The sequence below is a fragment of the Oncorhynchus mykiss genome, chromosome 12 (assembly GCF_013265735.2).
Source record: "Oncorhynchus mykiss isolate Arlee chromosome 12, USDA_OmykA_1.1, whole genome shotgun sequence".
Lineage (NCBI taxonomy): Eukaryota > Metazoa > Chordata > Actinopteri > Salmoniformes > Salmonidae > Oncorhynchus > Oncorhynchus mykiss.
Genome location: NC_048576.1, coordinates 41,804,751 through 41,828,683, shown reverse-complemented (window position 1 = coordinate 41,828,683; position 23,933 = coordinate 41,804,751). Strand labels below are relative to the sequence as shown.

Sequence of the window (23,933 nt, the reverse complement as noted above, 5' to 3'; positions counted from 1 at the left end):
ATGGTCTCTTTTAATTTTTACAGTATTTGAGAATGAAGTAGGAGGATCATTTCTTGAAGGGTGACAAGTGTTACACTGATTACAAAGTGCATTTTCCCCTTTCTACCAGAAACACTCAACTGTTTTTGATTAAGGCCCCATGCATTTTTCAATCTATTCAACCTGATAGTCACAACCACACTCAGACAGTTTCCATAAACACCCGCACCAGTAGAAATCCACTAGCCTTCGAGCTGAACGATGATGGCCAGAGCTTACTCATGATGTTGCACGACGATTTAAGTCAATACATCATTGTTTTTGTCAAACTATGATATATTTGGGCTTGAAGTGACTAATCTGAACTGCCCACTTTGTGCAAATCCATATGAATGTGGTGTCTTTTCCTATGATATGACATGCAAATTATTTTCAGCTTATGTTTTGTTTCAGGGCTGTGTTTCCTCTGAATGTTAGCACCCACCAGCATGGTTTTGTTTATTAATCAAAAACAGCTGCAAAGTTATTCCTCTTTGTGACTGAGTGAGATGAGCCAAACAGCCTTGTTGCCACCTGAGCAATTGAGCAAATTAAAATGGTGGGGGTAAACTTATTTTTGCAGCTCCTTTTTTAAAAAAAAATTTTTTACCCCTTTTTCTCCCCAATTTCGTGGTATCCAATTGTTGTAGTAGCTACTATCTTGTCTCATCGCTACAACTCCCGTACGGGCTTGGGAGAGACGAAGGTTGAAAGTCATGCGTCCTCCGATACACAACCCAACCAAGCCGCACTGCTTCTTAACACAGCACGCATCCAACCCGGAAGCCAGCCGCACCAATGCGCCGGAGGAAACACCGTGCACCTGGCCACCTTGGTTAGCGCACACTGCGCCCAGCCCGCCACAGGAGTCGCTGGTGTGCGATGAGACAAGGACACCCCTACCCTAAATTCTTATTTACAATGATGGCCTACCAAAAGGCCTCCTGCGGGGATGAGGGGCTGGGATAAAATTTTGAAAATATAGGATAAACGCACATCACGACGAGAGACCGAAGACGAAAACAGCATGACAGCAACACATGACAACACAGCATGGTAGAAACGCATGACAACAACATGGCAGCAGCACAACATGGTACAAACATTATTGGACACAGACAACAGCACAAGGGCAAGAAAGTTGAGACCACAATACATCATGCAAAGCAGCCACAACTGTCAGTAAGAATGTCCATGATTGAGTCTTTGAATGAAGAGATGGAGAACTGTCCAGTTAGTTTTTTTGCAGCTCGTTCCAGTCACTAGCTGCAGCGAACTGAAATGAGGAGTGATCCATGGATGTGTGTGCTTTGGGGACCTTTAACAGATGTGAATGGCAGAACGGGTGTTGTATGTGGAGGATGAGGGCTGCAGTAGGTCTCAGATAGGAAGTGAGGCCTAAGAGGGTTTTATAAATGAGCATCAACCAGTGGGTCACACACAGTGATGTGTCCTATAAGGAGCATTGGTGGCAAATCTGATGGCCGAATGGTAAAGAACATCTAGCTACTCCAGAGCACCCTTACCTGTCAATCTATAAATTACGTCTCCATAATCTAGCATGGGTAGGATTGTCATCTGAATCAGGGTTAGTTTGGCAGCTGGGGCAAAAGAGGAGCGATTACAGTAGAGGAAACCAAATCTAGATTTATCCTTAGCCTGCAGCTTTGATATGTACTGAGAGAACGACAGTGTACCGTCTAGCCATACTCCTAAGTACTTGTATGAGGTGACTACCTCAAGCTCTAAACCCTCAGAAGTAGTAATCACACCTGTGGAGAGGGTGCATTCTTCTTCTTCTTTTCAAACCACATGACCTTTGTTTTGGAGGTGTTCAGAACAAGGTTAAGGGCAGAGAAACTTGTTGGACACTAAGAAAGCTTTGTTCTGGAGTGTTTAACACAAAATCCGGAGAGGGGCCAGCTGTGTATAAGACTATCATCTGCATTTAAATGGATGAGAGCTTCCTACTGCCTGAGCTATGTTGATGTAAATTGAGAAGAGCGTGGGGCCTAGGATTTGAGCCTTGGGGTACTCCCTTGGTGACATGGCAGTGGCTGAGGCAGCAGATGTAAGGACTTTATACACTGCACTCTTTGAGAGAGAGAGTTAGCAAACCAGGCCAAAGACCTCTGACACAAATACTCCTTAGCCGGCCCACAAGAATAGAGTGGTCTACCGTATCAAAAGCTTTGGCCAAGTCAATAAAAATAGCAGCACAACATTGCTTAGAATCAAGGGCAATGGTGACATCATTTAGGACCATGCAGTGACACATCCGTAACCTGAGTGGAAACCAGATTGCATACCAGAGAGAATACTATTGACATCAAGAAAACCAATCAGTTGATTGTTGACTAGTTTTTCCAACACTTTTGATATACAAGGCAAAATAGAAATTGGTCTCTAACAGTTAGGATCATCTTGATCAGATAATCCATTGGATAATTTGACAATTTTCACAATTTTTTTAGCTAGTCTGTATTAAGAGTATAATTGTGACATGATAGCATTTTGCAGACCCGCTTCCCCCGTCGCCCCAAGATGAATGATTCTGACCACTAAAGTTTTGCTACACTGCTTTGATTTGTGTAATGTTAGTTAGAAGTGTCTTCAGATAATGAAACGCACCTGTGAAGGAAATTCAAGGAACTTGTAGTTGCATGTAATTTGCAGTGTTAATGATCATGAGCAAAGTCATTGTAGCCAATCTTTTCACTTCCCCTGTGAAAACCATGAGCATAGGCTGACTTGGCATTGCTGTACCTCAGCCTGACAGCAGCCTACCTACCAAAGGATGCACGTGTCCATTTACAGTTGTGGCAAAAAGTTTTGAGAATGTCACAAATATTAATTTCCACAAAGTTTTCTGCTTTAGATATTTTTGTCAGATGTTACTATGGAATACCGAACTATGATTACAATCAGTTCATAAGTGGCAAAGGCTTTTCTTGACAATTACATGAAGTTGATGCAAAGAGTCAGTATTTGCAGTGTTGACCCTTCTTTTTCAAGACCTCTGTAATCCGCCCTGGCATGCTGTCAGTTCACTTCTGGGTCACATGGCAGCCCACCCGCCTCTTGAAGATTGACCAGAAGTTCTCAATGGGATTAAGGACTGGGGAGTTTCCTGGCCATGGACCCAAAATATCGATGTTTTGTTCTCCTAGCCACTTAGTTATCACTTGACTTATGGCAAAGTGCTCCATCATGCTGGAAAAGGCATTGTTCGTCACCAAACTGTTCCTGGATGGTTGGGAGAAGTTGCTCTCGGAGGATGTGTTGGTACCATTCTTTATTTATTGCTGTGTTCTTAGGCAAAATTGTGAGTGAGCCCACTCCCTTTGCTGAGAAGCAACCCCACACATGAATGGTCTTAGGATGCTTTACTGTTGGCATGGCACAGGACTGATGGTAGGGCTCACCTTGTCTTCTCTGGACAAGCTTTTTTCCGGATGCCCAAACATTCAGAAAGGGGATACATCAAAGAAAATTACTTTACCCCTATCCTTAGCAGTCCAATCCCTGTACCTTTTGCAGAATATCAGTCTGTCCCTGATGTTTTTCCTGGAGAGAAGTGGCTTCTTTGCTGCTCTTCTTGACACCAGGCCATCCTCCAAAAGTCTTCGCCTCACTGTGCGTGCAGATGCACTCACACCTGCCTGCTGCCATTCCTGAGCAAGCTCTGTACTGGTGGTTCCCCGATCCTGCAGCTGAATCAACTTCATGAGACGGTCCTGGCGCTTGCTGGACTTTCTCGGGCGCCCTAAAGCCTTCTTCACAACAATTGAACCGCTCTCCTTGAAGTTCTTGATGATCCGATAAATGGTTGATTTAGGTGCAATCTTACTGGCAGCAATATCCTTACCTGTGAAGCCCTTTATGTGCAAAACAATGATGACGGCAAGTGTCCTTGCAGGTAACCATGTTTGACAGAGGAAGAACAATTATTCCAAGCACCACCCTCCTTTTGAAGCTTCCAGTCTGTTATTCAAACTCAATCAGCATGACAGAGGGATCTCCAGCCTTGTCCTCGTCAACACTCACACCTGTGTTAATGAGAGAATCACTGACATGTCAGCTGGTCCTTTTGTGGCAGGGCTGAAATGCAGAGGATTTTTTTTTTTATTCAGTTCATTTGCATGGCAAATAGGGACTTTGCAATTAATTGCAATTCATCTGATCACTCTTCATAACATTCTGGAGTATATACAAAATGCGATCATACAAACTGAGGCAGAAGACTGTCGTGGAAATGTCCTGTATTACTAAACATTGAGAGAGCAAACCGCACACAACTCAGTTATTTTATAAAGTCCATCTTTAATTATATTTGTGCTTCACCATAGTCCTGTGACTCTCAGATCAATTCAGTGTCTATAAATGAATTATCTGAGTGCTTACAAAACAGTTCTTAGTATCATTTATAGCCAAGACACACCCCTCTCAACTCACATGACAAATAACAGATCTTAGGAACATTACAAAGGAAGACTTTACTTGAGAGAGGAGTATCCCATAGCCAGATAGCATTAGCTATAAATTATCATTCAGTTTGGTCTCCTAAACGAAGTTCATATCTCGTTCTTGGTACAACATAGTACCAAACCATTACATCATCCAATGGCATATATCAATTGTCAATTCTAGATACTCCCATCTCAAATACACCCCCTCCTGGACAAGATCAGAAAAGACAGTGAGCCTCTTAGGTCATATACTAGATCAAGATAAGACCTCAGAGGGGACATGTAATAGTTAGAGACATTCCCATAAGAAGACAAGCCTCCATTCTGTCCTCCTCTACTATATTCTTCATAGTGGTTCACATGGTTTAACAGATACATTGACATATGAAGACAAGCCTGACCTCTCCCCTCTCTGGGCCCCTAGTGACTAAGCCCTAGCAGAGAAGGGATAACTGCAAACTGCCAACAGTATTATCCAAAAGAAAACATCCTAATGACAAATATCTCACATAAGCATTATTATGTAAATAAAACATCTTATTTATCAATGTTACCTAACTAATTCTGATTCTGCTACCACAAGACTGAAATTTATATTTGTGTTATTCTCAACTTTTGGCCACGACTGTACTGTAGATATGCGTTTTTCTACATTGTATCTTTCAATAGTTACCCATATTACTGGAGCATCAGCTTATTCTTTTTAACTATTTCTATGGCTGATTCATGGCTGCAATTTATGGAAGATGCCAAAACTTTGGATTTGACAAGAGAGGGCAAAGTCAAAGAGAGGCTGGTGGTGTCCATTTGTGGCAAAGTTTTCAATAAGTCAATGCTTATGACAAATCCATCTCCGGAACCAGTCATAGAGCAATCTGGCGAATGTTTTGAATACGGTGTAAAAGAAAACAGCAGCAACAAATAACATTAGCTAGCTAGATACGGTTAGCAAGATCTAGGTAGGTCGATAAGGTTAGCATGCTAGCTACACTGACAGCTGTCAGTGCCAGATTTGTTGTTTATCAACTCCACATGGAAATTCACACACCCAATTCATGAATATGTATAAGTAGTCATTGATATTCTTCAGAGTTGGAACCGACATGTGCATTGCCTTTCTAGGTCAGGAAATCACATCAAAATTGTGACGGCAACTTCCTCTGGGGGTGGGTCCTTTTAAAGACGTTCTCCAGCTTATATATATTTATATATATATATTTATATATATATATATATATATATATTTATTATTATATTTATTTATTTATTTATTTTATTTTTTCAACCACTGCACAAATTTGTTGTTGACACACTATAGTTTTGGCAAGTCGATTAGGACATCTACTTTGCATGACACAAATCAATTTTCCAACAATTGTTTACAGACAGATTGTTTAACTTATAATTCACTGTATCACAATTCCAGTGGGTCAGAAATGTACATACACTAAGTTGACTGTGCCTTTAAACAGCATGGAAAATTCCAGAAAATTGTCATGGCTTTAAAGCTTTTGATATGCTAATTGGCATAATTTGAGTCAATTGGAGGTGTACCTGTGGATGTATTTCAAGGCCTACGTTCAAACTCAGTGCATCTTTGCTTGACATCATGGGAAAGTCAAAAGAAATCAGCCAAGACCTCAGAAAAAAATGGTAGACCTCCACAAGTCTGGTTTATCCTTGGGAGCAATTTCCAAACGCCTGTTGGTACCACGTTCATCTGTACAAACAATAGTACGCAAGTATAAACACCATGGGAGCACACAACCGTCCTACCTCTCGGGAAGGAGACACGTTCTCTCTCCTAGAGATGAACATACTTTGGTGCAAATCAATCCCAGAACAACAGCAAAGGACCTTGTGAAGATGCTGGAGAAAACGTGTCCTATATCGACATAACCTGAAAGGTGGCTCTGCAAGGAAGAAGCCACTGCTCCAAAACCGCCATAAAAAAGCCAGACTACGGTTTGCAACTGCACATGGAGAAATGTCCTCAGTTCTTTTTTTGTTTCATCAGACCAGTTTGGCCATAATGACCATTGTTATGTTTGGAGGAAAAAGGGGGAGGCTTGCAAGCTGAAGAACACCAACCCAACCGTGAAGCACGGGGGTGGCAGCAGCATGTTGTGAGTGTGGTTTACTGCAGGAGGGACTGGTGCACTTCACAAAATAGATGACATCATGAGGATGGAACATGTGGATATATTGAAGCAACATCTCAAGACATCAGTCAAGAAGTTAAGCTTGGTTGCAAATGGGTCTTCCAAATAGACAATGACCCCAAGCATACTTCCAAAGTTGTGACAAAATGGCTTAAGGACAACAAAGTTAAGGTATTGGAGTGGCCATCACACAGCCCTGACCTCAAACCCATAGAAAATTTGTGCAGAACAGAAAAGTGTGTGCGAGCAAGGAGGCCTACAAACCTGACTCGGATACACCAGCTCTGTCAGGAGGAATGGGCTACCCCAAATGTTTGACCCAAGTTGAACAATTTGAAGGCAATGCTACCAAATACTAATTGAGTGTATGTAAACGTCTGACCCACTGGGAATGTGATGAAAGAAATAAAAGCTGATATAAATCATTCTCTACTATTATTCTGACATTTCACCTTATTAAAATAGTGGTGATTCTAACTGACCTGAGACAGGGAATTTTTACTAGGATGTCAGGAATTGTGAAAAACTGAGTTTAAATGTATTTGGCTAAGGTGTATGTACACTTCTGACTTCAACTGTATGTATATGTGTATGTATAATATAATTATTTTATATAAATCTTTGTTAAAAAGTGATATCCAAAGTATAAGTAAAGTACCCCTCTCCCAACTCCAGGTGTGTTGGCCCAGATCCAGATGCCGCAGAGGACCATGGAAGTGATCGAGGGTCAGAAAGTGGTGCTGCAGGCCTGGTACAGCCCCAGCTCCATCACTGGCAAGAACACCGTTCTCTGGAACTTTGTGGCCAATAACACCCAACTGGTGAGTGTGTTTTAGGATCTGTTTTGTTGTGTGGTGGTGCCTCTTGCATCTGTGCTGATCGTCTGACGATTTAAGGACTGTCATCACTTGAGATGCGTACAGTAACTTGAACTTTTGCACCAAACATTAAGGCAAAGGCATATTTGCTGTGACTTAAGTCTACAGTAAAAGGTACCTGCATTAGCTCTGCATACCAGAGCTACTTCCTTGTCAGAAGTACTTTGTACATGGAAAGGTTTTTTGGTGGAAAAAATGTTACTCATCTGTAATATTGCCTTTTTTTAAAGTCGACTTGAAATTATGAATGTATTCTAATTTGTTAGGTTTTGTTTTAATGTTAAACTCTGACTTCTGTGACACTTCACATCATTTGTCTGAGTATTCAGAAAAATATGTTTATGTTCTGTGCAGTTCTTGCTCAAAAGCTTCCACTGAAAATCTGACTTGCTTGGCCATCTGTGGCTGTAACGTGGAGGATTATTACATGAAGGATGTTTGACTGCTGTTATACTGTTAATCTGGCAAAGCTCTTCCTTTGGAAACCCTCATAAATGAATCAAATAAAAGGCTTAACACTCCATCTATCCACTGTATTTTACCCTTGCTTGAAAATGAATAAATATAAAATGTAACATTTCTGAAAATTAGGCCATCAAGTGAAACGATGCTAAACCACTGAACAGAGTTGTGATTTTGGGGTTGGGTTTAACCCTTGACAAAACAAAAGCAAATTAAGTGGGCAGTGGGCCATAACTGTCTCATCTGACTTGTTCCCCAATCAGACAATGTTATCGAATGACCTATATTCTGTATGTTTGCTTATTCCAGATTATCCTACCATAGTATACAGACGGACCAAGTCCCAAAGGGGATCAAACAAACACAAAAAGTCCACTACAGTAGCATTCAACAGCAGTTGATTGGGAGATTGCAGTTGTTGGCCTTGAGATGGCAAGCTGCTTTGGCCAAAGGCCCAGTCATGGGGTGATAGTCTGACATAACCAGAGAACCCTTATCTCAACTCTGAATCAGCCCGTTAGTCTTTAGCTCCAAAGGATAATTCTGTTTCACTTGTTTGCATAAAGGTCTATATGATTTGAAAGAATGTGGTTTTATCTTCTAATATTTTTGTCATTTATTTTAAAGTACTCTAATTATATTCCTACTCAATGCACTTTTCATGGCTCTATTAAGAACATAACATCAGCTAAGAGAACATCTTGGTAATGGCAGATGGTGTAAAATTAAAAGGACAGGATTTTCGAGGGAGCTTTGCAACAGTCTTCATGGCTCTTGTCCCCACCATCCACCCCACACAGATCATCTCGTACACCCCAGACTCGATCAGTTTTGGCAGCCCCCAGTTCGGGGAGCGTGTGGGCTTCACGGCCACCATGCCCTCGGCCAACCTGTCCCTGTACATCAACAACACGCAGGAGTCGGACTCAGGACGCTACCTCTGCCAGGTCATCATCCCCGGGGCCCAGGGCCTGACTGGAGAACTTAGCCTCAACGTCAATGGTAAGGACAAGGAGACCCCTTATGTAGTTCATGTAGTCATACAGCATGCCATCTGTGTATTCTTTATAAGAGCTGTATATGTAGAATGAGACAATCATGTACATACAGTGCATTCTGAAAGTATTCAGACCGTTGTACTTTTTCAGCATTTTGTTACGTTACAGCCTTATTGTAAAAATGATTAAATAAAAACACCAATCTACACACAATACCCCATAATGACATAGCAAAAACTTTTTGGGGGGACTTTTTTGCTAAATATGTAAATGTGATATTTCACTAAGTATTCAGACCCTTTACTCAGTACTTTGTTGAAGCACCTTCAGCAGCGATTACAGCCTTGAGTATGACGCTACAAGCTTGGCACACCTGTATTTGGGGAGTTTCTCCTTTTCTTCTGTGCACATCCTCTCAAGCTCTGTCAGGTTGAATGGGGAGCGTCGCTGCACAGCTATATTCAGGTCTCTCCAAAGATGTTCGATCAGGTTCTGTAAGAGAAGAATGCGAGAAACTCCCCAAATAGAGGTGTACCAAGCTTGTAGCATCATACCCAAGAAGACTTGTGGCTGTAATCGCTGCCAAAGGGCTGGGCCACTCAAGGACATTCAGAGACTTGTCCCAAAGTCACTCCTGCATTGTCTTGGCTGTGTGCTTAGGGTTGTTGTCCTGTTGGAAGGTGAACCGTCACGTCAGTCTGAGAACCTGCTCCAGAGTGCTCAGGACTTCATCAAGGATCCCTCTGTACTTTGCTCCGTTCATCTTTCTTTCTATCCTGACTAGTCTCCCAGTCCCTGCCACTGAAAAACATCCACTCAGGATGATGCCTCCACCACCATGCTTCACCGTAGGGATGGTGCCAGGTTTCCTCCAGATGTGACGCTTGGAATTCAGGCCAAAGATTTCAATTTTGGTTTCATCAGACCAGAGAATCTTGTTTCTCATGGTCAGAGTATTTTAAGTGTATTTTGTCAAACTCGAACCATGCTGTCGTTCCTTTTACTGAGGAGTGTGTTCCGCCTGGCCACTATACCAGAATGACCTGATTTGGTGGAGTGCTGCAGAGATGGTTGTCCTTCTGGAAAGTTCTCCCATCTCCACAGAGAAACTCTGGAGCTCTGTCAGTCACCACCGGGTTTTTGGTCACCTCCCTGACCAAGGTCCTTCTCCCCCAATTGCTCAGTTTGGCCGGGCGGCCAGCTGTAGGATGAGTCTTGGTGGTTACAATCTTCTTCCATTTAAGAATGATGGAGGGCACTTTGTTCTTGGGGACATTCAATGCTGCAGACATTTTATTGGTACCCTTCCCCAGATCGTTGCCTCTACACAATCCTGTCTCGGAGCTCTACAGACAATTATTTTGACCTTATGGTGTGGTTTTTACTTTGACATGCACTGTCAACTGTGGGACCTTTATATAGACAGGTGTGTGCCTTTCCAAATCATGTCCAATCAATTGAATTTACCAAAGGTGGACTCCAAGTTTTAGAAACATCTCAAGAATGATCAATGGAAACAGGATGCACCTGAGCCCAATTTTGAGTTTCATAGCAGTGTCTGAATAATTACAGTACCAGTCAATAGTTTGGACACACCTACTCAGTCAATGTTTTTTCTTTATTGTAGATTGTAGAATCATAGTGAAGACATCAAAACTATGAAATAACACATTTGGAATCATGTAGTAACCAAAAATATATTTGCAGACACTTCTCTCAGCCAGCTTAAGCTTTTCCAACAGTCACGGAGTTCTCACAAATGTTAAGCACTTGTTGGCTGCTTTTCCTTCACTCTGCGGTCCATCTTATCCCAAACCATCTCAATTGGTTTGAGGTTGGGTGATTGTGGAGGCCAGGTCATCTGATGCAGCACTCCATAACTCTCCTCCTTGGTCAAATAGCCCTTACTCAGCCTGGGGGTGTGTTTTGGGTCATTGTCCTGTTGATTAACAAATGATAGTCCCACTAAGCGCAAACCAGATGGGATGGCGTGTTGCTGCAGAATGCTATGGTATCCAAGTGGGCCTTGAATTCTAAATAAATCAGACAGTGTCACCAGCAAAGCACCATCACACCTCCTTCCCCATGTTTCACGGTGGGAACCACACATGAGGAGAATATCTGTTAATATACTTAGCGTCTCACAAAGAAACGGTGGTTGGAAACAAAAATCTCAAATTGAGACTCATCAGACTGAAGGAGAGATTTCCACCGGTCTAATGTCCATTGCTCATGTTTCTTGGCCCAAGCAAGTCTCTTCTTCTTATTGGTGTCCTTTAGTAGTGGTTTCTTTGCAACAATTCAACCATATAGGCCTAATTCACACGGTCTCCTCTGAGCAGTTGATGTTGAGATGTGTCTGTTACTTGTACACTGGTAAGCATTTATTTGGGCTGCAATTTCTGAGCCTGTTAACTCTAATGAACTTATCCTCTGCAGCACTTGATGTTTTTTTGCATCTCCACTTGAAGAAACTTTCCAAATTCTTGACATTTTCCTGATCGACTGACCTTCATGACTTAAAGTAATGACGGACTGTCATTTCTCTTTGCTTATTTGAGCTGTTCTTGCCATAATATGGACTTGGTCTTTTACCAAATAGGTCTATCTTCTGTATACCCCCTTCCTTGTCACAACACAACTGATTGGCTCAAACGCATTAAGAAGGAAAGAAATTCCACAAATGAACTTTTAACAAGGCACACCTGCTAATTGAAATGCATTCCAGATGACTACCTAATGAAGCTGGTTGAGAGAATGCCAAGAGTGTGCAAAGATGTCATCAAGGCAAAGGGTGGCTACTTAAGTATCTCAAATATAAAATATATTACCAACATGATTGGTTACTACATGATTCCATATGTGTTATTTCATAGTTTTGATGTCTTCACTATTATTCTACAATGTAGACAATAGTAAAGCATAAAGAAAATGAGTAGTTGGAATGAGTAGGTGTGTCCAAATTTTGACCGGTATGTACATTTCTGGGTGGCTTTGCTTTGCGATTCTGTGTGTGTGTGTAGATTGGTGAGGAAATGTAAAAAAAAAAAAATAATGTAAATCCTTTTTAGAATAAGGCTGTAACGTAACAAATGTGGAAAAGGGGAAGGGGTGCACGCACACTTACAGATGTGCTGTACTTGCAGTTATACCCACATATAGTACATGTGCACACATGTTCCTGCATGTATCTTAATACAAAACTTTGTTAGTTTGCCACTACCCTAAATCCTAAACATTATTTAATCTATTATTCAAATACTGTAACTCAGCATCTCATCACAAATGGTCAACTAACTATCTATTTAACCTCTCTCCTATGTCTCAGTTCCTCCTGCTGTCCCAGAGTGCTCTCTGTCAGGGAAGCCAGTTCTGAAGGGCAACGTCACACTGAGCTGCAAGTCCAAGTCAGGAAAGCCCATCCCAATGTACAAGTGGAAGAAGACCAGCCCCCCGTCCGAGGTCTTCTTCTCGCCCATGCTCAGTGAGTAACTACCTGCTGCCTGACATCTGGAACATGGTGGTCTAGCTTTATTAATCAACATCCTAAGAATATTTGGGGGGTTACTATGAAATAGTCTATTTATTGTAGTTGTCCTATATTTCAACTAGAGCGTGCTCTATTTCTACAATTTGATGAGAATTAGAACTTTGAGAATACTGTAATAGTATGTAGTTCAGCCAAGTTGTTGTAAGCACCTAATGTGAGTTGCTCTGGATTAGAAAGGTACTGTATATACAATAAGTAAATGTAAAAACAAAATGGCGCTGGATGAAATGGCAGCAGTTTTATGGGCGCCCAACCGATTGTGCTATTATGTGTGGGTTTTTCGCAACTTATTTTGTACATAATGTTTCTGCAACCGTATCTTACGGCAAAAAAAGGGCTTCTGGATATCAAGACAGCGATTGCTCACCTCGGATTAGACAAAGATTTTTTCTACAAGGACGAGGACAAAGAGCCGGATGACTGGTCAGGACCCGGAGAAGGCGACTGGGAAAGCTGCCATTACCATCAATACTACTCGCAAACGTGCAATCATTGGACAATAAATTAGACGAGGTACGATCACGAATATCCTACCAACGGCACATCAAAAACTGTAATATCCTATGTTTCACGGAATCGTGGCTGAATGACGACATGGATATCAATCAATCAATCAATCAATCAATCAAATTTATTTTATATAGCCCTTCGTACATCAGCTGATATCTCAAAGTGCTGTACAGAAACCCAGCCTAAAACCCCAAACAGCAAGCAATGCAGGTGAAGAAGCACGGATATTCAGCTAGATGGATTTACACTGCACCGGCAAGATAGAACAGCACACTCCGGTAAGACGATGGGGGGCGGTCTGTGCATATTTGTAAACAGCTGGTGCATAAAATCTAAGGAACTCTCTAGATTTTGCTCACCTGAAGTAGAGAATATTGTGATAAATTGCAGGCCACACTACTTGCCTAGAGCATTTTCAGCCATACTTTTTGTGGCTGTTGATTTACCACCACAGACGGATGCTGGCACTAAGACCACACTCAGTCAGCTGTACAGTCGTGGCCAAAAGTTTTGAGAATGACACAAATATTAATTGTCACAGTCTGCTGCCTCAGTTTGTATGATGGCAATTTGCATATACTCCAGAAAGTTATGAAGAGTGATCAGATGAATTGCAATTAATTGCAAAGTCCTTCTTTGCCATGCAAATTAACTGAATCCCCCCAAAAAACATTTCCACTGCATTTCAGCCCTGCCACAAAAGGACCAGCTAACACCTGTATTAACGAGAGAATCACTGACATGATGAGGCGAAGACTTTTGGAGGTTGGCCTGGTGTCAAGAAGAGCAGCAAAGAAGCCACTTCTCTCCAGGGACAGACTGATAAAACATCAGGGACAGACTGATATTCTGCAAAAGGTACAGGGATTGGACTGCTGAGGACTTGGGTAAAGTCATTTTCTCTGAATCCCTTTTCCGATTGTTTGGGGCATCTGGAAAAAAGCTTGTCAGGAAAAGACAAGGTGAGCGCTACCATCAGTCCTGTGTCATGCCAACAGTAAAGCATCCTGAGACCATTCATGTGTGTGGTTTCTTCTCAGCCAAGGGATTGGGCTCACTCACAATTTTTCCTAAGAACACAGCCATAAATAATGGTACCAACACATCCCCCGAGAGCAACTTCTCCCTACCATCCAGGAACAGTTTGGTGACGATCAATGCCTTTTCCAGCATGATGGAGCACCTTGCCATAAGGCAAAAGTGATAACTAAGTGGCTCGGGGAACAAAACATCAACATTTTGGGTCCATGGACAGGAAACTCTCCAGACTTTAATCCCATTGAAAACTTGTGGTCAATCCTCAAGAGGTGGGTAGACAAACAAAAACTCACAAATTCTGACAAACTCCAAGCATTGATTATGCAAGAATGGGCTGCCGTCAGTCAGGATGTGGCCCAGAAGTTAATTGACAGCATGCCAGGGCGGATTGCAGAGGTCTTGAAAAAGAAGGGTTAACACTGCAAATATTGACTCTTTGCATCAACTTCATGTAATTGTCAATAAAACCCTTTGACACTTTGACACAATACTTCAGTATTTCATAGCAACATCTGACAAAAATATCTAAAGACACTGAAGCAGCAAACCTTCTGGAAATTAATATTTGTGATTTCATCAACTTTTGGCCACGACTGTATAAGGAAATAAGCTAACGGGAAACCACTCACCCAGGGGCGGCGATCCTAGTGGCCGGAGACTTTAATGTAGGGAAACTTAAATCAATTCTACCAAATTTCTATCAACATGTTAAATGTGCAACCAGAGTGAAATAAATTCTAGATCACCTGTACTCCACACACAGAAACACATACAAAGCTCTCCCTCATCCTCCATTTGGTTCATCCGACCACAACTCTATCCTCCTGATTCCTGCTTAGAAGCAAAAATTAAAGCAGGAAGCACCAGTGACTCGGCCTACAAAAAAGTAGTCAGATGAAGCCGATGCTAAACTACAGGACTGTTTTGCTATCACAGACTGGAACATGTTCCGGGATTCTTCCGATGGCATTGAGGAGTACACCACATCAGTCACTGGCTTTATCAATAAGTGCATCGAGGAAGTCGTCCCCACAGTGACTGTACGTACATACCCCAACCAGAAGCCATGGATTACAGGCAACATTCGCACTGAGCTAAAGGGTAGAGCTGCCGCTTTCAAGGTGTGATACTCTAACCCGGAAGATTACAAGAAATCCTGCTATGCCCTGCGACGAACCATCAAACAGGCAAAGCGTCAATACAGGGCTAAGATTGAATCATACTACACCGGCTCCAACGCTTGTCTTATGTGGCAGGGCTTGCAAACTATAACAGACTACAAAGGGAAGCACAGCCGCGAGCTGCCCAGTGACACGAGCATACCAGACGAGCTAAATCACTTCTATGCTCGTTACGAGACAAGTAACACTGAGGCATGCATGAGAGTATCGGCTGTTCCGGACAACTGTGATCACGTTCTCCGTAGCCGACGTGAGTAAGACCTTTAAACAGATCAACATACACAAGGATGCGGGGCCAGACCGATTACCAGGACGTGTGCTCCGGGCATGTGCTGACCAACTGGCAGGTTTCTCCACTGACATTTTCAACATGTCCCTAATTGAGTCTGTAATACCAACATGTTTCAAGCAGACCACCATAGTCCCTGTGCCCAAGAACACAAAGGCAACATGCCTACATGACTACAGACCGTAGCACTCACGTCCGTAGCAATGAAGTGCTTTGAAAGGTTGGTAATGGCTCACATCAACACCATTATCCCAGAAACCCTAGACCCACTCCAATTTGCATACCGCCCAAACAGATCCACAGATGATGCAATCTCTATTGCACTCCACACTGCCCTTTCCCACCCGGACAAAAGGAACACTTATGTGATAATGCTGTTCATTGACTACAGCTCAACACCAATAGTACCCTCAGCTCATCACTAAGCTAAGGATCCTGGGACTAAATACCTCCCTCTGCAACTGGATCCTGGACTTCCTGACGGGCCACCCACAGGTGTTGAGGGTAGGTAGCAACACATCTGCCACACTGATCCTCAACACTGGAGCTCCACAGGGGTGCATGCTCAGTCCCCTCCTGTACTCCCTGTTCACCCACGACTGCATGGCCAGGCACGACTCCAACACCAAGTTTTTTTCAGATGACACAACAGTGGTAGGCCTGATCACCGACAACAACGAGACAGCCTGTAGGGAGATGGTCAACCTGGCCAGGTGGTGCCAGAATAACAACATATCCCTCAACGTAACCAAGACTGAGATGATTGTGGACTACAGGAAATTGAGGACTGAGCACGCCCCCATTCTCATCGACGGGGCTGTAGTGGAGCAGGTTGAGAGCTTCAAGTTCATTGGTGTCCACATCAACAACAAACTAGAATGGTTCAAACACACCAAGACAGTCGTGAGGGTACAACAAATCCTATTCCCCCTCAGGAAACTAAGAAGATTTGGCATGGGTCCTGAGATCCTCAAAAGGTTCTACAGCTGCAACATCGACTGGTTGCAGCACTAGCCTGGTACGGCAATTGCTCGGCCTCCGACCGCAAGGTACTACAGAGGGTAGTGCGCACAGCCCAGTAAATCACTGAGGTTAACCTGCCTGCCATCCAGGACTTCTACACCAGGCGGTGTCAGAGGAAGGCCCTAAAAATTGTCAAAGACCCCGGTCACAGATTGTTCTCCCTACTACCGCATGGCAAGCGGTACCAGAGTGCCAAGTCTAGGACAAAAATGCTTCTCAACAGTTTTTACCCCCAAGCCATAAGACTACTGAACAGGTAATCAAGTGGCTACCCAGACTATTTGCATTGTGTTCCCCCCAACCCTCTTTTTACGCTGCTGCTACTCTCTGTATATCATATATGCATAGTCACTTTAACTATACATTAATGTACATACTACCTCAATTGGGCCGACCAACCAGTGCTCCCACACATTGGCAAACCGGGCTAATCTGCGTTGTGTCCGACCCACCAACCCCTCTTCTTTTTTCTTTTTTTTTAAAATATACAGCTACTCTCTGTGCATCATATATGCATAGTCACTTTAACCATATCTACATAGCCTGCCTTTTTACTGTTTTATTTCTTTACTTACATATTGTTCACCTAACACCTTTTTTGTACTATTGGTTAGAACCTGTAAGTAAGCATTTCACTGTAAGGTACAAAGATACACCTGTTTTATTTGGCGCACGTGACAAATAAACTTTGATATAATGCCAAAGCAGAGGGTTTAACTTTGCCAGTGGCAAAGGGTTTTGGAAAGTGAAATGTGAATTGAGACAATCAGGTCTCACTTTACATGATGTGTCACAAATGTATAGGTGCTAGTTAATGACAATGTAACCACATCCAGTTATAACAATTGTGAGTTATTTCAATCTGTACTTAGTAATACACTACATGCGTATGTGGCTACCATTTATCTACAGTGCCTTGCGAAAGTATTCGGCCCCCTTGAACTTTGCGACCTTTTGCCACATTTCAGGCTTCAAACATAAAGATATAAAACTGTATTTTTTTGTGAAGAATCAACAACAAGTGGGACACAATCATGAAGTGGAATGACATTTATTGGATATTTCAAACTTTTTTAACAAATCAAAAACTGAAAAATTGGGCGTGCAAAATTATTAAGCCCCCTTAAGTTAATACTTTGTAGCGCCACCTTTTGCTGCGATTACAGCTGTAAGTCGCTTGGGGTATGTCTCTATCAGTTTTGCACATCGAGAGACTGACATTTTTTCCCATTCCTCCTTGCAAAACAGCTCGAGCTCAGTGAGGTTGGATGGAGAGCATTTGTGAACAGCAGTTTTCAGTTCTTTCCACATATTCTCGATTGGATTCAGGTCTGGACTTTGACTTGGCCATTCTAACACCTGGATATGTTTATTTTTGAACCATTCCATTGTAGATTTTGCTTTATGTTTTGGATCATTGTCTTGTTGGAAGACAAATCTCCGTCCCAGTCTCAGGTCTTTTGCAGACTCCATCAGATTTTCTTCCAGAATGGTCCTGTATTTGGCTCCATCCATCTTCCCATCAATTTTAACCATCTTCCCTGTCCCTGCTGAAGAAAAGCAGGCCCAAACCATGATGCTGCCACCACCATGTTTGACAGTGAGGATGGTGTGTTCAGCTGTGATGCTTTTACGCCAAACATAACGTTTTGCATTGTTGCCAAAAAGTTCAATTTTGGTTTCATCTGACCAGAGCACCTTCTTCCACATGTTTGGTGTGTCTCCCAGGTGGCTTGTGGCAAACTTTAAACAACACTTTTTATGGATATCTTTAAGAAATGGCTTTCTTCTTGCCACTCTTCCATAAAGGCCAGATTTGTGCAATATACGACTGATTGTTGTCCTATGGACAGAGTCTCCCACCTCAGCTGTAGATCTCTGCAGTTTATCCAGAGTGATCATGGGCCTCTTGGCTGCATCTCTGATCAGTCTTCTCCTTGTATGAGCTGAAAGTTTAGAGGGACGGCCAGGTCTTGGTAGATTTGCAGTGGTCTGATACTCCTTCCATTTCAATATTATCGCTTGCTCAGTGCTCCTTGGGATGTTTAAAGCTTGGGAAATATTTTTGTATCCAAATCCGGCTTTAAACTTCTTCACAACAGTATCTCGTACCTGCCTGGTGTGTTCCTTGTTCTTCATGATGCTCTCTGCGCTTTTAACGGACCTCTGAGACTATCACAGTGCAGGTGCATTGATGAGGAGACTTGATTACACACAGTTGGATTGTATTTATCATCATTAGTCATTTAGGTCAACATTGGATCATTCAGAGATCCTCACTGAACTTCTGTAGAGAGTTTGCTGCACTGAAAGTAAAGGGGCTGAATAATTTTGCACGCCCAATTTTTCAGTTTTTGATTTGTTAAAGTTTGAAAAATCCAATAAATGTCGTTCCACTTCATGATTGTGTCCCACTTGTTGTTGATTCTTCACAAAAAAATACAGTTTTATATCTTTATGTTTGAAGCCTGAAATGTGGCAAAAGGTCGCAAAGTTCAAGGGGGCCGAATACTTTCGCAAGGCACTGTTTGTGGATTTAAGGACACTTAATGTAAAATGGCACAGGCAATCAAAAGGATGGTGAATAAACATCTGAGTTTATTTTGGTATGCCTGTGTCATTGTTCTGTTTTGGTTTTGACTTGGAGATTTAGCGGCTAATCTGTTTGGAACTAGATTAAAGCACAGATGAGTTTGAATCCTCATTTGACTCTGCTCAAATGCACTCGTTTGAACCTCTATTCCAAACTCATAGTCAGTGTTCCCATTGTTAGATCAATTATTTCCTCTCCTTTTATGGTATGCAATAATTACATAGATATCCCACATTGTTTGGTTAGTAGTGATTTAATGATGAGGAATTTCATATGACCAATGCACGGTGTCCATATAAGGACAGCCACAGTCTCAGCAGGACTGACAATGCTGTCCTAATATGGACACTGTATAAGTTTCTATTTTTGTGTGTGTGTGTGTGTGTGCGCACGTTACAGATGAAAAAACGGGCACGCTGAAGCTGAGCAACTTGAGCAGCAGCATGTCGGGGAAGTACGTTTGTACGGCCAGCAACACAGCTGGCAATGACAGCTGCTACATCAACCTGGAGGTCATTACCTGTACGTACTGAAGTACCCACATGACTACACTATATGACTATATGGACCAGTCAGAATGTAGAGAAATGTGCTTCCTAATATTGTTGACTCCTGGTATGTGAAATGGCTTAGAAAACCAGTGCATGCAGATATCCAGAGCAAGTAATTAAGAATGAATTTTAATCGGGACTGATGTACTGCCCTTCACTTAAATGTGCATTCCTCTAAAAAGGGTGTAATGCATGTTTCACGTGTATTTAAAAAATATATATATACGTTTTTTGTTGTTGAAATTCCTGCACTAGGTAGCTAACTCATCTCTCTTTCTCATCTAGGACCCACTAAAGTTTATTTCCTAAAAAAGTTGTCTGGTTGACTCTAAATTAGATGCAATAAAGCTTTTTTTTAAAGGAAACATCAATTTGGTGGAAAAGGCCATCATGCAGGGATGCTGTTCAGTTAAATAAATTAATTTAAATTTAATGAGGTTTAATAGCCTTTTTTGTATGTATGTTCTTTGTGTCTTTATGCTTCCACAAAGAAGTCAACTCTGCCTAGTCCTTTAAAAACACTGAACAGTCACAGGCTGCTGTTCTTGCACTGTTGGGGGAAGAAAGCTGAGTGGAGTTCATGTAAAAACAGAACTAATGTACAAAAACATGATGCTACCGTAGTTTTTAATTATCATTTCAACCACAAAGGCTCTTGTTATTTACCCTGGAGAGTGAAGGTACTATTCCACAGATCTGTAGTGCAAATGTGTGTGTTTCTCCCCAGCAACTAACGCAGGGATGATTGCTGGAGCCACGGTGGGCTCGGTGTTGGTCTTCATATTCATCATCCTCTTCCTCATCTACCTTCTGAGGCGAAAGAGAGACTATGAAGAGGACCGGGCCAATGACATCAAGTTAGACTCCCTTTCACAATATTGCTGTGTTGCATGCGTTCATGTGCCCAAATGCATGTCAGCCAGTCTCTCACCCCTTCTCCCTCACTCCCTCTCTTTTTCCCCTCTTCATTCCCAGGGAGGACGCTCAGGCGCCCAAGCGCATCTCGTGGGCCAAGAGCGCCGGCTCAGGATCGGACGTGGTCTCCAAGAATGGCACACTCTCCTCCATCACCACCACTGCCAACAGGCCCCACCAGAGGGAGCCCTCGTCCCACCACCAGCACCACCACAACCACCACCTCCAGCATTATCCCCAACGCCCTCCCTCTGACACAGCCTCCATCATCACAGCCACAGGCAGCGTCTCTGGCTACCGTGCTGGACCACGCCATGGATCCTCCACCAAAGGCCACGCCGTGCCGGACTACGGCTACAACGTGGCTACACCCCTGCCCCGAGGTCAACCGGCTAATTCTGCTGCATCCAGTGCCAACGGTAGCCCCATGCCAAGAACCAAGCACCCACAGTCCTATACCCAGCCCCAGGCAGCACCTGCTTCCCCACGCCCACCACCTCTGCCCACCATTGTGACTGCGTCCAACATCTCCCGCATGGGAGGTGTGCCCATCATGGTGCCAGCTCAGAACCAGGCTGGTTCGCTGGTGTAACACCAGTCTGCTATGGTGCATTGTACCTTTACCCTTCAACGTTGTACTTACTCACATAGATTTTCAAAAGGAAAATATTCAACTGCCACTAAGATATGTCTAACTCGAGCATTAAAGCTTGAATTGGCCTTCGAGAAGCTGGGGCATTTGACCCGGTCAAAATGCAGTGAGATCATTAGTAAGACCTTAAAAGAGATGGACTGTGTTGCTACATAAGGCAGTTTTATTTAATTAAGTATATGGAAGTACTTTTTATTTTTATTTTTTACACTTTTTATACTCAGTTTGTATGCGAAGGATGCATAGATCTGGATTTCATACATTTGTGCAGTATCTTTTTTTAAGTTATTATTGTACTATCAATCAATGTATTTTTTACAAAGTTTTCCAATGCAACTTTTTTCGAGATTGTATTTACTCTATCTACCACGTCCTATGAAGGCCATTCTATGACATCACTTTAAAAACGGGGACAAGATGTCATGACACCCACTGGTCAATGTGTGTGTGTTGCCTGTGTATTACAGCAAGAACAGTCAATGTGTGGATCCCACTGATGTTTTACTTTATGCATTTCTCGCAGATTTTATCGATATGACAACTGTAGATTAGGACCAAATAAAATAAATATATATGTTTAATTGTCACATAAACCGATAGGTGCAGTGAAATGTGTTTTACAGGGTCAGCAATAGTAGTACGGCACCCCTGGAGCAGATTAGGGTTATGTGCCTTGCTCAAGGGCACATTGACAGATTTTCACCTTGTTGGCTGGGGTATTCGAACGCGCTAAGCGCTAGGCTACCTGCCACCCTGTGCTTCAAACCAAATTTGCATATATTATTTTTATTCTCAAATATGGTGGACTACTGCTGAATACCTGTCTAGCCACATGCAATTAAGAAAGAAGAAAAAAGACTGGGCATACTAGAATGACATTTTCTGCAACATTTTCTAAATCCTAGGTAACCGTTACCTTTTCATGTACCTTGTATAAAACTTCATGCCGACGCTCTTTAGACACAGCGCTTAAAACATGACTATTTTACCGCATAGGAATAGCTTATAGTATAAAATACAATTTGACACATTTTGTCAATTACATTTGAATTTATGGACTAAGATATATAACCACTATGGTTCCACCATTGAGTTGTAATGATTTTTGGTTGCTCTCCACAAGGAAATTGTAAATAAGATATTTACTATTTTTCTTTCGATTGTACTTGAGGCTATTCGTTGAATCGTATGTGACGGACTGGATACAAAACCAAAGAGGTTTCAATTTGTCAACATCCCAAACTGATGACCAATATGTTCATGGAAATAGACCCAAAAGGTGTCACATCAAATGAGTCTAAGATGAGGCACTTGTGTTTCATACGAGGCATAAAAGATGCAAGGCAAAAAACAATTACAAAGTGATTTTGGCTATGTCACTGATCAAACTACTCTTATGTCAATCTGGACTTCTTTGAAAGCATTTACTTTGGCAAAACTCTACTGTCCAACTTTTACCCTTAGTCTTGATTGCTCTATTCAGACATGTCTGTGTGTAGCAAGGTAATGGTGTTCTGCTAGGGTTATGAACAAGATACTTGTAGCACATCCAAGAAACAAAGCGTGGCACACAAGACTACCCATTAAATATGAAGTGGAGGTTTGTGTCACTTTAAATCTGAGGACTGGTTCATATTAATGGCTGGAGTTGAATAGAATGAATAGAACAGCTTAAATGAAGCATATGGTTTTCCTTCTAAGCCTATCCTCAACTTCTGTATCACTGGAGAATAGCTATTGCCAGTACACTGGAGCATAGAGACACTGTTGGAGCTAGGAACACAAGCATTTCCCTACACCGGCAATAACATCTGATAAACGTGTGTATGTGACCAATAAAATGTTATATGATTTGATGTAAGAAATGTTTCCACACGGAAAAAGAAATTATGCGCACAGACAATTTTTGTTGTGTGGGAGACTAGCTCATACTCAAAATAACTTAGTTTGTGACATTCTTGTATGTGTAGTGGTATTCAATGGCAAATGCTTTTGCTGTTTTGAAGATGGAAAAAATATGAAACAATATTCAAGACTGGCCTTTTGTGATACTGTAATGTATATGCATTATGTAACACCGGGATAGAATTACAAAACAGGAACACGAAATGATAACATTTAATATCACGGAACATCTAATAAATACTAGTAATCGATTAGTTCTAACTGATAATGTAAGAAGACACACTGATGGCTGCTGTGCTAATGTATGTATTTATGCTCAAACATAGACCACTATGTCGAGTGTTTAAGTTTCTTCAACTAGTATGTATATTGAAAATACTCTTATCAATATTTTTAATAAAAAGATGAATGGTTGTAAAGGCGTATGATTTGTTTTACCACCTGGAGAAAGCATTACACCTGTATGATCCAATAACCAATATCGCAGACCAGATGAGTAACAATGAAGGTGTGAAGGCCTGCAACATTATGGGCCTTAACTTGTCATCTGTGCAATGATTTTGTTCATGGAAAGAGAGAAATCTACACAATCTTTTTCTTATGTCCCCACCCTGTGGCCTAAATATAACATTGCAGTTTGCATCACTCCTGCCATCTATGGGTTGTGAAGATTATTGCATACAGAAATGGGGGAAAGACATGCAGTAAATGGATTCCAAGATTAAGTGCGGAATTACAA

At 42.0% G+C, this 23,933-nt stretch overlaps 1 protein-coding gene across 1 annotated transcript in view; it reads left to right on the top strand.

The window, feature by feature from the left end:
* esama (endothelial cell adhesion molecule a) overlaps positions 1 to 23,608 on the top strand; it is a 72,070-nt gene extending 48,462 nt beyond the window's left edge. The window contains exons 2-7 of the mRNA XM_021623798.2: positions 7,325 to 7,470; positions 8,790 to 8,991; positions 12,316 to 12,471; positions 19,571 to 19,693; positions 20,450 to 20,579; positions 20,698 to 23,608. Of these exons, the coding sequence (XP_021479473.1) occupies positions 7,325 to 7,470; positions 8,790 to 8,991; positions 12,316 to 12,471; positions 19,571 to 19,693; positions 20,450 to 20,579; positions 20,698 to 21,229 (1,289 nt within the window). The 3' untranslated portion in view covers positions 21,230 to 23,608. The remainder of the gene's footprint in view (positions 1 to 7,324; positions 7,471 to 8,789; positions 8,992 to 12,315; positions 12,472 to 19,570; positions 19,694 to 20,449; positions 20,580 to 20,697) is intronic.
* Positions 23,609 to 23,933: the final 325 nt, after the last annotated feature.